Genomic DNA, 16,305 nt, shown 5'->3' on the forward strand with positions numbered 1-16,305 from the left:
ATTGCCTGCTTCTTAACTCTCAAATCTTTTAATGTTACTATCGATTGAAATTTGTGGTTACCATAAAAAATAAAATAAATTAATTAACAAAATAAATGAAAGGAGAGATAATCACAGCAGAACTTACTTTACACATTCCATAATCTGTAAGTTTAATATGGCCCTCGTGGTCTAGGAGAACATTGTCCAGTTTTAGATCTCTATATATGATACCTGTTAAAAGATTATATACATATTAGTGACACACCATTACACATTTCAAGATATAGATGATACAATATTACTCATTTCAAAGTTTAAAGTCCACTGATACAATGTTTTGATGTGTGTTCTGATGTGAGTTTTCTTCAGTGAGAGTGACAGGTGGGGTGGGCTTATGCTCACTTTAGAAAAGACAATATTATCCACAAATCAGTCAAAAATTACTAATAACATTTTTAATAGAATAACATCACAAAGAGAGGCAAACCAGTATTCAATAGAAACATTATTCAATGTTTCTATTGAATTCAACAGATGAGGAGCCAATTTCCTCTGAAATTGGCTCCTCATCAGATAGCAAATTACCTCATTTAGAAATTTTGTGTCAAACAATGAATAATGTATTGAGTTTAAAGCAGTGTGTGGAAGAGAACCTTTGGATTGAAATATAACAAGTTATATGAATACTAGTGGGATCCACTGACCCATTGCAGCAGTAAGTAAAGGAATGGGGTTATATTTCAACGTAAGTATTGAAACACTTTGATAATAAACATGTCTCTGCATTATATTTATTTCAATATGTGCACTAAATTTATCAATATAGACTATTTCTTTACTTAACTGCTGAAATGGGACAATGCAGCTCAGTAGTAGTAGGGATTGGATAATCATGTAGCTTTTATGTTTTCAATCAGAAATTTTTTTTTCACATATTGCTTGGCTGCTCATTTAGATTTGACTGGGGCCACCAGCCAATTATCCTAATGGTCAGATCATATCCTGAATATTGTATACAATTGGGGAGGTCTCAATTAAGGAAAGATATTAAGAGGGTATAAAGGAGGGCAAAAAGACTAGTTATGGATGAAAAGAGATACTCATATAGAAAGACACTCAGTTCTATAAGCTGCAAAGTTAAAAAAACAAAACACTGTGTAGGTATGTAATTGAATTAGCATTAGCAAAGACACATGATGCAAGAAAGCAAGCTTATACAGCATTAGCCAAAAAACAAAACCATAGTTCACCCATCCACTCGCTCCAAATGTTTGTCAAGTTATACCTTGAATCTATATAAGCTATCAACTTCTACAATGACAGATGGAAGATTGTTCCACCAATCAACCACCCCGCTGGCTAAAGGCAAACTTCCGCACATCTATCCTACAACCATTTTCCTCAATTTGAATTTATGCCCTCTCCGGCGATTATTCTGAGCAAGAGGAAGAATCCCATCTGCATTGAGCATGCTCAAACCATTCAAGGCTTTGCACACCTCAATCAGATCACTATGCAGGTGCCTAGTCTAATTTACAAAACTTAAGCCTTTCTTCGTAAGAGCAACTGTTTATTCCATTCACTAATCTTGTTGCCCTTCTCTGTACTCGTTCCAACAGCTCTACATCCTTCTTAAAATGAGGCCTCCAGACCTATATACAGTACTCAAGGTGTGGCCTGACCACTGCTTTATACAAGGGGATAATCACCTCCTTATCCCTGCTAGAAAAATTCCTGTATAACACTGACAAGACACCATGAGCTACTCTTGCAGACCACCTGCACTGGTCAGAAAGCTTCATATCTGCCTGCATAATTACCCCCCAGGTACTTTTCATTTTCTACCACTGTCAGTGCGGTACCACAGAGTTTATACGTTACTCTGATATTACTGCTTCCCATATGTAGTACTTTACATTTGTCAATGTTAAACTTCATTTGCCACCTCTCAGCCCATCTGCTCAACTTTTCTAGATCCTGTTGCAGCAACATACTGCTATTAGTGTCATTCACAACCCTGCCAACCTTTGTATCATCTGCAAACTTGGACATTAAGCCTGATATACCATCATCAATATCATTTATAAATACAGTAAACAACAAAGGACTCAACACTGAACCCTGAGGAACTCCACTAATAATGTCAGTCCACGAAGAGCAGGGTCCATTGATTACCACTCTCCATCTTCTCACACTCAACCATCCCTTTATCCATAGCAGCAATTTGCCTTCACTGCCACACTGTTCGAATTTGTGCAGCAGTTTTCCATGTGCAACAGTATCAAAGGCTTTTCTAAGATCCAAATATATGATATCAAAGTTATTCTTTGCATCCAGTTCTTTTGTGACTACATCATAGTATCCAATCAAATTAGTCAGACAAGACTTCCCCTTAACAAACACATGCTGTGTCCGAGCTATAACTGAAGTCTTGTCTAGATGATCCTGCTATGCTTCTTTAACCAGTGCCTCCATTAATTTCCCTGGAACAGAAGTTAAACTAATAGGTCTGTAATTACCTGTGTCTCCCTTTGATCCTCCTTTGTGGATTGGGGTCACATTTGCACATCTCCCGTCCATGGGTATCTCCCCTGAGTCAAGGGAAGCTCTCATAATTATGGCTAAGGGTTTGCTTACTTCTTTTGCCGCCTCCTTTTAATATAACTGGATAAATTCCATCCACCTCAGGTGCCCTTCTTGTGTTTATCTTCAACAATTTCTCCTCCACTTTACTCTCAGTTATTACAAGATTATCTAGCTTACAGCCAGAGTTGAATACACCACTGGCATTCCCCTCCCTGAATAACTCGTCATGTGTGAATGTCGATGCAAAATATTCATTTAGTGTGTTAGCTACCTGAGCAGGATCATCAACAGTTGAACCATTGATATCAAGTGGACCAATCTGATTCATCCCCTTCCTTCTAGAGTTTACATAAGTAAAGAACTCTTTGCTGTTTTTCTTTGCATCCTTTGCCAAAGATTTCTCATAATCTGCCTTCGCTTGCCTAACCTCCTTTGTAACTTGGTTGCAGACCAGCTTATATCTATCATAGGCTACTGTGTCACATGTTAATTTATAAGTACCCCATGCATTTTTCTTCTCTCTCACATGTCTAATTAGTTCATGTGACACCCATTTAGACCTAAATTTCGAACAATATTTCTTACTTGGTATGTAAAGTCTAGTAGCTTCCAAGATAAGTTCTTTGAATGCTTCCCATTTTGAATTTGCTGTTGGTAACATCATCAGTTGTTTCCACCGTATAGAATTTAAATACTGTCTCAGACCACAAAAGTCACTTTTACGAAAGCAAAAACCCTTCCCTTTACCCTTGATGGTTGTTACCTCTTTAAGTAAATCCAACTTCAGCACACTGTGATCACTGCCACCTAGTGGTTACTTTAACTGAAGATTCTTGATGCATAAAGAATCACTACTGATAATCAGATCAAGAATATTACTCCCTCTAGTTGCCACCCGAACATGCTGCTTTAGAAAACAATCATCCAATAAATCCACAAAAGCCTTTCTAGTGTGTGAGTGACCAACCCACAAATTCCAGTCAATATCCAGGAAATTAAAATCCCCCATTATAAGACACACTCTAATTTACTGGCCCACTCTATTTCTCTGCACAATTGCTCATTATACTCATCAGATTCATTAGGCCTATAACACACACACCTACTCTCATTTTTACTTTCCCAGTGCTTATGTCACACCAAACAGACTCAACATTGCATTGTCCACCAACATCAAATTGGATGCACTTTCTTAGATTTTGTGTGTTTCTTAACAAACAGCATAACCCCTACTCCCTTCCTGTCCTGTCTATCCTTTCTGTACACATTGTATACCCCAAATTCCAGTTCTGCACTGCTTATGTCTGTGTGACACCAGGTCTCTGATATCCCAACAATATCTGCCTTTAATGTCTTGACTAGCACTTCAAGCTCATTGAATTGTTTATAAAAGCTTTGAGCAAATTTTAAGTAGGCATATGTTCTTTTTTGTAGAAAGACAAAAACAATGGGACACAGATTAAAACTAAATAAAGATAATTTTATATTAAATATAACAAAATTTATCTTTGGTCAGAGAGTAATCAACAATTGGAGCAAATTACTACCTGATCTTGCAGAAGCAGAGAGCTAATGCAGATTTAAGGAAGAATTAGATAAATAATTCTATATGGAAGATAAAATTTTAAATTTGGAAAAAATAACTATCTCCCTTTTATTTTATTTATTGTTTTCATTGTTCTGCAGTTAATACTATTTTCAATGTACTTATTACTCAGACTAAGCGATATGCATAGTCTGAGCTACAAATAAGCGATATGCTTAGTTGTAGAGCAGATGTCATTGTTTAAGGGCACAAAGGGTGATATTGTTGTTGACTTTGGCACTAATGATATTAAGATTAGGAGACTGGCAGAATTACTTAAGTACAAGTCGATGTTGAAAAAAAGCCATGAGTTAGGGTTGAATTTAAAAGTGTCTGCAATTCTGCCCAGACACGATACAAGGGAGTATATGATAAGAGCTTGGTCAATCAATTCGGCCCTGGAGAGATTGTGGAAGGCTCAAGAGTAGAATTTTTCTCAGCCTGGTCTGTGCTTGTTAACAGGAGAGACTGCATCTACAGGGATGGGATACACTTAAATAGAAAGGGTGCAAGAATATTTGATGATGCTATCGAGGTAGAGTTAGGTGGGTCGGAAAACTGCTAGCATGGGAGGATACACGGACTAAGAGAGGTTTTTTTTTTAACCATATTTAGCCGATTTATTAACCAATTGTTATATCAAATTATTTCTGTAAGTAGCTAGTCAGGATCCTTAGTTTATTCTGAATTGAGACAGCGAGATTTGGAAGTTAATCGATACTTAAGTGTCCATAGATTTACCGTTCGTAAATTGCCACCATTGTTACGTGATACAAAATATCTCGAACTAGATAGCATAAGCTTAGCATAGTATAGTACATAATATAATATTGTCAATTAATCGGTAAATCTATTAATCTTGTTGAACTTCATTGTCAATTAAATTGTACTTTTAACTATATACATATAATGACTTAGATTACGTAACATAAATAATTAGCAAAAATAAATAATTAATACTTAACTTGATACGGAAGGGATTTCATAGATAACACTCGATACTGAAACATAAATATAGCGTTATAACTGTGTTGGGATACAAGTTTAGGGTTTTAATTTTTTACTGAAATTGAAATTTTTTTGAAATTAAATCAAAATCATGACTCAGACCAGAGCAGCAAAGCAAAAGGCTCAAGTTAATGGGAGTACTGTGGCTCAGGTGAGAACTGAGGGGGGGGCAGTTGCCCTCTGAATCACAGCCTTTTAAAATGCACTATTTGCTTGATGTTTGTGGAGCACTCAGGTACGGGACATGATACTGCCATGGGGGGGATGTCCTTGTATGTGCACGATGCAAGGAGTGTAAGGAAATCAGGCGACAACTCAGCGTTGTTATGGGCCTATATGAGAGCTTGAAGGACAGGGTGGATGCCCTCGAAGGATTAAAAGTGAGGGCCCATCAAGCTCTCAGCTGCCCACATCAACGCCAGAGCTTGCACTTGGGAATCGCGCAACACAGCGGCAACACCCAAGGCAGAATGTGCTGGTCCCAAACGAACTAGTAGTTGTTGGTGAACTAGTAGTTGACAGGGAAACGGGAAACATGCTTTGTAAAAAGGATAGGTGGAACAGGACCAGGGTATGTCTGCCAGGGGCAAAGGTTGATGATGTTGTAGAGCGGATATCATCTTTTAAGGGCACAAAAGGTGATATATATATAGTTGTACACGTTGGCACTAATGACATTAAAAGTAGGAGACTGGCAGAATTACTAAACAAGTACAGGTCACTGTTTAAAAAAAAAAGCTGTGAATTAGGGTTGAATTTGAAAGTGTCTGCAATTCTGCCCAGACACGATAGGAGGGAGTATATGATGAGAGCTCTGTCGATCAATTCGGCCCTGGAAAGACTGTGCAAGGCTCAAGGGGTAAAATTTTTTTCAGCCTGTTCTGTACTTGTTAACAGGAGAGACTGCTTCTACAGGGTTGGGATACACTTAAATAAAAAGGGCGCAAGAATGTTTGCTGATGCTATCGAGGCAGTGTTAGGTGGGTCGGAAAACTGCTAGATTGGGGGGGATACAAGGACTAATAGATTAACAGTAGCCACTGGCAGAGGTGAAAGTGATTCTTGCACTGCTTCTATTGGAATGAGCAGCAGCTTGGAAAATAAGATGCAGGATATTTCAGAGACTGCTGGGAGTCATTGGGGTACAAATAAACACATGGGTTGTGTTAGGGTAGCTAAGAAAAAGAACAGGTGCATGTATACTTGCGTGTACACCAATGCTAGGAGTTGTAAATAAATTTGATGAATTTGAGGTATGGCTCAAAGCATCAAAGGCGGATATTGTTGGGATATCAGAGACGTGGTGTCATAGAGATATAAGTAATGCAGAACTGGAATTTGGGGAGTACAACATCCCCAAATTTTGCAGAAAGGATAGACAGGGTAGGAAGGGAGGAGGGGTTATGCTATTAGTTAAGAAACACATAAAATCCAAGGAAGTGAAGCCAGTCGACATCGTTGGACAGTGCAGCATCGAGTCAGTTTGGTGTGACATAAGCATTGGGAGATCAAAATTGAGTAGGAGTGTGCTATAGGCCTAATGACTCTGATGAGTATAATAAGAAACCGTACAGGTAAATAGAGTGGGCCAGTAAATCAGAGAGTCTTAAAATGGGGGATTTTAATTTCCCAGATATTGACTGGAATTTGTGGGTTGGTCACTCACACACTAGCAAGGCTTTTGTGGATTTATTGGATGATTGTTTTCTAAATCAGCATATTCGGGAGGCAACTAGAGGGAGCAATACTCTTGATTTGATTATCAGTAGTGATTCTTCATGCATTAAGAATCTGCAGATACAGGAACCACTAGGTGGCAGTGATCACAGTGTGCTGAAGTGGGATTTACCCAAGGAGGTAACTACCATCAGGGGTAAAGTTGGAGGGGTTATTGCTTTCGTAAAGGCGACTACGATGGTCTGAGACAGTATTTAAATTCTATACAGTGGGACCAACTGATGATGTTACCAAGAGCAAACTCAAAATGGGAAGCATTCAAAGAACTTATCTTGAAAGCTACTAGACTTTACATACCAAGTAAGAAATATTGTTCAAGGTTCAGGCCTAAATGGATGTCAGATGAACTAATGAGACATATGGCAGAGAAACTAAATGCATGGGATACATATAAATTAACATGTGACACAGAAGCCTATGATAGATATAAGTTGATCTGTAACCAAATTACAAAGGAGGTTAGGCAGGCGAAGGCAGATTACGAGAAATCTTTGGCAAGGGATGCAAAGAAAAACAGCAAGGAGTTCTTTACTCATGTAAACTCTAGAAGGACGGGGATGAATCAGATTGGTCCACTTGATATCGATGGTTCAACTGTTCATGATCCTGCTCAGGTAGCTAACAAACTAAATCAATATTTTGCATCTACATTCACACATGAGGAGTTATTCAGGAAGGGGAATGCCATAGATGACGTAAACACTGGCAGCAAGCTAGATGATCTTGTAATAATTGAGAGCAAAGTGGAGGAGAAATTGAAGATAAATACAAGAAAGGCACCTGGGGTGGATGGGATCTATCCAGTTATATTAAAGGAGGCAGCAAAGTAAGTAAGCAAACCGTTAGCCATAATTATCAGAGCTTCCTTGGACTCAGGGGGGGGGGTACCCACCGAATGGAGATGTGCAAATGTAACCCCAATTCACAAAGGAGGATCAAAGGCTGACACAAGTAATTATGGACCTGTGAGTTTAACTTCTGTTCCAGGAAAATTAATGGAAGCACTGGTTAAAGAAGCACTGCAGGATTTTTTTCCTTTCTTTTTTTTTTCAGGAGCATTAGCAACAAAGGCCATATTGCTCCGGGATATGCGGTGGTCATTCCCTGACCTTTCTGCATCCTCCGTATTTGGTGGTGACGGGCTCGAACTGCAGGATCATCTTGACAAGAATTCAGTTGCAGCTCAGACACAGCATGATTTTGTTAGGGGAAGATCTTGCTGACCAATTTGATTGGATACTATGATGTAGTCACAAAAGAATTGGATGCAGGGAATAACTTTGATATTATATATTTGGATCTTAGAAAGGCTTTTGATACTGTTGCACATGGAAGACTGCTGCACAAATTGGAGCAGTGTGGCATTGGTGGCAAACTGTTGCTTTGGATAAAGGGATTGTTGAGTGGCAGAAGACAGAGAGTGGTAATTAATGGACACTGCTCATCGTGGACTAATGTTATTAGTGGAGTCCCTCAGGGTTCAGTGTTGGGTCCATTGTTGTTTTCTGTATTTATAAATAATATTGATGATGGTATATCAAGCTTAATGTCTAAGTTTGCAGACGATACAAAGGTTGGCAGGGTTGTTAAGGACACTACTGAAGCTATGCTGCTGCAACAGGATCTGGAAAGGTTGAGCAGATGGGCTGAGAGGTGGCAAATGAAGTATAACATTGACAAATGTAAAGTACTACGTATGAGAAACAGCAACCCCAGAGCAACGTATCAACTCTGTGGTACTACACTGACAGTGGTAGAGAATGAAAGGACCTGGGGGTAATTGTGCAGGCAGATATGAAGTTCTCTGAGCAGTGCAGATGGGCTGCAAGAGTAGCTCCTGGTGTCTTATCAATGATATACAGGAATTTTTCTAGCAGGGATAGGGAGGTGATTCTTTTGTATAAAGCAATGGTCTGGCCGCACCTTGAGTACTGTATACAGGTCTTGAGGCCTCATTTCAAGAAGGATGTAGGGCTGCTGGAACGAGTACAGAGAAGGGCAACAAGGTTAGTGAACGTAACGAACATGGTTTGAGCATGCTCAATGCTGATGGGATACTGCCTCTAGCTCAGAATAATCACCTGAGAGGGCATAAATTCAAATTGAGGAAAGAGATGTAAATTTAAGACTCAGCTGGACAGGTATTTCGAATGAATGGAGGGTTGAAGTGGAATGGGGTTTTTTTTTTTTTTTGGCTGATGCTGCATAAGCTTGCTTTCTTGAATCATATGCTAATGCTAATAGATTAACAGAAGCCGCTGGCAGAGGTGAAAGGGATTCTTGCATTGCTTCTATTGAAATGCAATTGAGCGGCAGCCTGGAAAGCCAGACAATGGGGATTTCCATGACTGCTGGGAGTCATAGTGGAACAAGTAAATACATGGGCTGTGTCAGGGTAACTAAGAGTAGAAACAGGTGCATGTACACCAATGCTAGGAGTATAGTTAATAAATTTGATGAGCTTGAAGTGCTAGTCAAGACATCAAAGGCAGATATTGTTGGTGGTGTCACACAGACATAAGCAGTGCAGAATTGGAATTTGGAGAGTACAATGGGTACAGAAAGGATAGACAGGACAGGAAGGGAGGAAGGGTTATGCTGTTAGTTAAGAAACACATAAGATCTAAGGAAGTGCATCAAATTGATGTTGGTGGACAATGCAACATTGAGTCTGTTCAGTGTGACATAAGCACTGGGAAAGGAAAAATGAGAGTACTTGTGTGTTATAGGCCTAATGAATCTGATGAGTATAATGAGCAATTGTGCAGCGAAATAGAGTGGCCAGTAAATCAGAGTGTCTTATAATGGGGGATTTTAATTTCCCAGATATTGACTGAAATTTGTGGGTTGGTCGCTCAAACACTAGCAAGGCTTTTGTGGATTTATTGGATGATTGTTTTCTACAGCAGCATGGTCGGGAGGCAACTGGAGGGAGTAATACTGTTCAAATGATTATCAGCAGTGATTCTTCATGCATTAAGAAACTGCAGAAAAAGGAACCACTAGGTGGCAGTGATCACAGTGTGCTGAAGTGGGATTTACTCAAAGAGGTAACTACCATCAAGGGTAAAGGGAAGGGTTTTTGCTTTCGTACAGGTGACTACGGTGGTCTGAGACAGTATTTAAATTCTATACGGTGGGACCAACTGATGATGTTACCAACAGCAAATTCAAAATGGGAAGCTGTTGTTTGTTATTTGGTTTTTAGGAGCATTAGCAACTAAGGCCATATTGCTCCGGGGATATGCGGTGGTCATTCCCTGACCTTTCTGCATCCTCCGTATTTAGTGGTCACAGGCTCGAACCAAGGTCTAATCAAGAAGCGTGTGCTATGCACTGCTGCTCCTGCCTACCTGGCTAAGGAAGCGCCAAGAAAAAAAAAAAAAAAAAAAAAAGGGAAGCATTCAAAGAATTAATCTTGGAAGCTACTAGGCTTTTCATACCAACTAAGAAATATTGTTCAAGATTTAGGCCTAAATGGATGTCAGATGAACTAATTAGACATGTGACAGAGAAGAAAAATGCATGGAATACATATAAAATAACAGGTGACACAGAAGCCTAGAATAGATATAAGCTGGTCTGTAACCAAGTTACAAAGGACATTAGGCAGGTGAAGGTAGATTACAAGAAATCTTTGGCAAAGGATGCAAAGAGTTCTTTACTTATGTAAACTCTAGAAGGAAGGGGATGAATCAGATTGGTCCACTTGATATTGATGGTTCAACTGTTGATGATCCTGCTCAGGTAGCTAACTAACTAAATGAATATTTTGCATCGACATTCACACATGAGGATTTATTCAGGGAGGGGAATGCCAGAGGTGTAGTAAACTCTGACAGTAAGGTAGACAATTTTGTAATAACTGAGGGTAAAGTGGAGGAGAAATTGTTAAAGATAAACATAAGAAAGGCACTTGGGGTGGTTGGAATCTATCCAGTTATATTAAAGGAGTCGGCAAAGGAAGTAATCAAACCCTTAGCCATAATTATGAGAGCTTCCTTGGACTCATGGGAAATACCCATGGACTGGAGATGTGCAAATGTGACCCCAATCCACAAAGGAGGATCAAAGGGGGAGACAGATAATTACAGATAATTACTATTAGTTTAACTTCTGTTCCAGGGAAATTAATGGAGGCACTGGTTAAAGAAGCATTGCAGGATCATCTAGACAAGACTTCAGTTATAGCTGAGACATAGCATGGGTTTGGCAAGGGGAAGCCTTGTCTGACTAATTTGATTGGATACTATGATGTAGTCACAAAGTAACTGGATGCAAAGAATAATTTTGATATCATATATTAGGATATTAGAAAGGCCTTTGATACTGTTGCACATGGAAGACTGCTGCACAAATTGGAGCACTGTGGCAGTGGAGACAAATTGCTGCTATGGATAAAGGGATGGTTGAGTGGGAGAAGACAGAGGTGGTAATCAATGGACACTGCTCTTTGTGGACTGACGCTATTAGTGGAGTCGTTCAGTGTTGGGTCCCTTGTTGTTTTCTGTATTTATAAATGATATTGATGACGGTATATCAGGCTTAATGTCCAAGTTTGCAGACGATACGAAGGTTGGCAGGATTGTTAATGACACTAATGGCAGTATGCTGCTGCTGCAGCAGGATCTAGAAAAGTTGAGCAGATAGGCTGACAGGTGGCAAATGACGTTTAACATTAACAAATGTAAAGTACTACATATGGGAAGCAGTAACCGCAGAGTAACGTGTCAACTCTGTGGTACTACACTGACAGTGGTAGAGAATGAAAAGGACCTCGGGGTAATTATGCAGGCAGATATGAAGTTTTCTGAGCAGTGCAGACCGTCTGCAAGAGTAGCTCATGGTGTCTTATCAATGATATATATAGAATTTTTCTAGCAGGGATAAGGAGATGATTATCCCATTGTATAAGGCAATGGTCAGGCCACACCTTGAGTACTGTATACAGGTTTGGAGGCTTCATTTTAAGAAGGATGTAGAGCTGTTGGAACGAGTACAGAGAAGGGCAACAAGATTAGTGAATGGAACAAAGGGTTGCTCTTATGAAGAAAGGGTTAAGTTTTGTAAATTACAGCGTCTGGAGACTAGGCACCTGCGAGGTGATCTGATTGAGGTGTATAAAGCCTTGAATGGTTTGAGCATGCTCAATGCTGATGGGATTCTTCCTCTTGCTCAGAATAATTGTCTGAGAGGGCATAAATTCAAATTGAGGAAATATAGATGTGCGGAAGTTTGCCTTTAGCCAGCGGGTGGTTGATTGCTGGAACAAACTTCCATCCGTCGTTGTAGAAATTGATAGCTTAAATAGATTCAAGGCAGAACTTGACAATTATTTGGAGTGAGTGGATGGGTGAAATAAGGGTTTTTTTTGTTTTTTTTTTGCTGATGCTATATAAGCTTGCTTTCTTGCATCATGTGCCTTTGCTAATGGTAATGCTAATTGGATTCTTCCTCTTGCTGAGACTACACACGAGGGGGGCATAAATTTAAATTGAGGAAGGATGGTTATAGAATAAATGTGCAGAAGTTTGCCTTTAGCCAGTAGGTTGACTGCTAGGACAAACTTCCATCTGCTGTTGAGGAAACAGATAGGTTGAATAAGGTCAAGAACCAGACAAACTGTTGAAGGTGATGGACAGGTGAAATGGGATTTTTTTTGTTTGTTTATTGGCTGATGCTGCATAAACTTGCTTTCTTTCATCATTTGCCACTACTAAGCTAATATTTCAAAATCCATATTCTCAGTTTCTAAGGAAGATTAGAAATGAGAAGAGTTCCTCCATGTCGATCACTGAGGGAATCCACTTTTTAAGATGGCCCACTCTGAAGAATCTGAACGATGCGTATTTATAATTGGAGGGAGGGTTCCATATCAAAAGTTGTACTAAAGTCTAGGTATATAATGTACATGTATTTTGTAATTCAAATTGTTTATAACCTGACACCAGTATTTAACCAGACTGATCAGGCAAGACCTATCTTTCACAAACTCATGCTGCAATCCATTTAGGATTTCATTCTTAACGAACTAGGCCGTTCTTAACCACTGACTTATGATCTTGTCCACCACAAAAACCAAACTCACTGAGCTATAGTCTTTCCATCACATATTTCTCCCTTATATACTGTAGTTTCAGATAATTTCATTATCATTTTTAAAGTTTTTTACACTTATATGCCATCGTTTTTAGTATACTGGTTTTATGCCATGCTAACATCATCCCACGGCCTTACTTTCCTCCTCAGCTTCAGTAACATTTTTGACAGATGTTTTCCTCATAGGCAGTCATATCAATAATTCTACAGTAAACTAGCTCCTCACTGTTTCCTCTTGATTAAAAGCACTTTAAATTGTAGTAATAATTGCAAAGTAACTGCTCAACTCAACTGCCTCATTCTCTGGACTGTCCATAGTTTCACCACCACGAACTCTCATCTGTCTTGTATTCTTAGCCCTCTCTGCAAGGGATTTCTCACACTCAGCTTTTTCCTGTCTTATCCCAACAGTGATTTTGTTACAAATATGCTTATAACTGTCCCATGATATTTCCTTTTCCTCAATTAAATATTTTGATTCTCTTGTCATCCATTTTGGGAGCTTTCTTTTGTGGACTTCTCATTAGAATGAATGGGCTAGTGGCTTCCAGGAGAAATTCAATAAGCACTTCCCATAATACTGATATCCTGCAACTGCAGGATATCCCCAACTGATATCCTGCAATCAGTTGATTAATTGATTTATTAGTTCTTGGTGCAAGAGCTACTGTGGCTAAAATGTGCCTTGAAGGTTTTATATGGCAGTTCTCTTCGTGCTTGTGTTTTGCTGGAAATACTTTCGAAGGATCAAGAAGTGTGTATAGCTTAATACAGGGATAACATTTGATTTCATATTTGGTTATAGAAATTTATTTCCTTGAGGAACTGAAAAACATCTGTTATATTTTTCCCGTCTTCCAATATAGTTTTGAGAGTGAGGGAGTGATGCTTGACTATTAGATCTTTAGAGTAGTTTCGGCACTTTGCTACAAATATCGGAAAAGTAATTAGTACATGTTTCACTGTTTGTTGTGTATGGCAGGTAGGACATAGAGGGGGATCCTCTCTTCGGAAGAGATAACAGTGGCTGAAATGAGTGTGTCCTATTCTTAACCTTGCGAGTATCACTTTGTCATGTCTGTTTTGTTGTATGCTGGATTTCCATGGTTGGAGCAGTTTTTTAATTTGATGCAGTTTGTTATTGGTTAAGACTTGCCATTGGTGTATCCCACTGTGATGATGTATAACTTGTTTGCAGTCGGAGAAAGGGATATATTCTGATACAGAAATGGTGCTGTTTGCTTCTTTAGCAGCTCTGTCTGCTTGTTCGTTACCATATATTCTGACATGATTTGGAATCCAGCAAAATCTAATATTATGACCTTGTTCTAGGAGTTTTGATACTTGGTATTGAACTTGTTGTTGTAATGGATGTCTTTTGCAATTGATATTTTGTATTGCCATCATGGAGCTAAGGGAATCAGTGAAAATAATGCTATCTCTGGAATTGTATGTTTGATTTGGTTTAGCGCTAACATAATGGCTTGCAGTTCTGCAGTATAAATTCTGCAGTCTTTTGGGAATTTTTGGGCCAATGTGGTGTCTGAAAAGTTGACTGCTGCTCACATGGGATTCAATTTTTGAGACATCTGTATATAAAAAGCAGTGAGCTGAAAATTGTGACTTGTAAGCAGCGTGCAGCTATTGATAGTTTTTATGAGGAAGGGTTTGCTTGCTCCAAAAGTGGAACGAAAAGTCACATGTAAGTAGTTTGATTATCCATGGTGGTGGTGCAGACTGCTTCTTCAGCGGAGTGATATTATCCAGGTTGCTGAGGAGAAGGATTTTTAATCTCATGTTCGCAGATTTATTGATTCTTTGTTGTTGATACTGTTGCTCCCATTCTGATGTAAAAAGAATTTTCTGTAGGGGGTGTCCTGGTAGGGATTTTATTTTAGCTGCATAAAAAAGTAATTGATTATGTCTTCTGATTTGTAAAAGAGGTTCTTGGGCCTCAGCATAGAGGCTCTGCAGAGGTGAAGTTAGGAAAGCCCCAAGGGCTATCCGGAGTGCACAGTGATGTACTGGATCGAGCCATCTCAGGGCACTAGGTCTTGCTGAGTCATAGACTGGGGCACCATAGTCTAACTTAGACCGGATGAGTAATCAATATAATCGTAGTAGAACTGTTCTATCTGCTCCCCACGATATAGCGGATAGCACCTTTAAGATATTCATTTTCTTCAGACATTGAAATCTTATGTCTAATATGCTCCAATAATGTTAATTTCTTGTCAAAGACAAATCCCAAGAAATGGACACTATTTTCAACTGGAATGACCTGTCCTTTCAACCTGACTTCTGGATCAGGATGGATATTCCTTTTCCTGCAAAAGTGAATACATATAGTCTTTTGCACAGAAATTCTATATCCATTTGTTTCTGTCCATTTTATAACTTTGTTTATGGCTATTTGTAATTGCCATTCTATTGTCCTCATATGTTGAGCTTGATAAGAAATGCTGAAATCATCAGCATAAACAGTTGTGAAGATGTTGTTTGGTATTTGTTTTATTATTGTGCTGAAGTGGACTGAAAAAAGTGTGGCACTTAGTACGGATCCCTGAGGGATTCCTTCTTTCTGGACAAATGTTTTGGAAAGGGTATTGTTAATTCACACTTGGAAAGTTCTATTCTTAAGAAAATTGCATATGTATAGGGGTAAGTGCCCTCTAAGGCCTAGTTGATGATACCTTCTAAGAATTCCATAGTGCCATGTGGTGTCGTATGCTTTCTCGATATAAAAATAACCATGACTTGATGTTGTTTTCTGAGAAAAGCATTTCTCACCTGGTTTTCCAATTGTACAAGTACATCTAATGTAGAGCGATTTTTTCGAAAACTATATTGTGCTGTATTGAGAAGATTATTATTTTCTAGGTACCAAGTTAGTGTATTATTGACCATTTTCTCAAGGATCTTGCCTAAGCAGCTAGTCAAAGCTATAGGGCAATAATTCTGTGGATCTGGTAGGTCTTTTCCCTGTTTTGGGAAAGCTAGTATTATTGCATGATGCCGTTTGTCTGGAAAAGTATTTTGAAGATATATCTTGTTGAATAAATCTAACAGGACTAATTGAGATTGTTCATCTAATTGTTGTATCATTGCATAATGTATTTCATCGGGGACAACTGCACTGTTTTCATCTGTAGCAGAGTTTGTTTTAGTTCTGCTACTGTGAGCAGCAAGTTGTATTGTTCACTATTTTTGGTGGAAAAGTTTAGATTTGTTTTTTCGGCCTCATTCTTGTGAGTTTTGAAAGTAGTCGAGTATGCAAAATTAGCAGATGTATTGGCAAAATTTTCACC

The 16,305-nt window shown here is 38.9% G+C and overlaps 1 protein-coding gene across 3 annotated transcripts in view; it reads right to left on the bottom strand.

Annotated features, from left to right (window-relative positions):
- aPKC (protein kinase C iota type) overlaps positions 1 to 16,305 on the bottom strand; it is a 424,352-nt gene that overhangs the window by 149,988 nt on the left and 258,059 nt on the right. For all 3 annotated transcript variants that reach the window (XM_090389406.1, XM_090389407.1, XM_090389405.1), the window contains one exon: positions 128 to 213. In XM_090389406.1, the coding sequence (XP_090245532.1) occupies positions 128 to 213 (86 nt within the window). The remainder of the gene's footprint in view (positions 1 to 127; positions 214 to 16,305) is intronic.

This window comes from Mastigoproctus giganteus, unplaced genomic scaffold, assembly GCF_048544385.1.
Source record: "Mastigoproctus giganteus isolate SK-2022 unplaced genomic scaffold, ASM4854438v1 scaffold_16, whole genome shotgun sequence".
NCBI classification, from domain to species: domain Eukaryota; kingdom Metazoa; phylum Arthropoda; class Arachnida; order Uropygi; family Thelyphonidae; genus Mastigoproctus; species Mastigoproctus giganteus.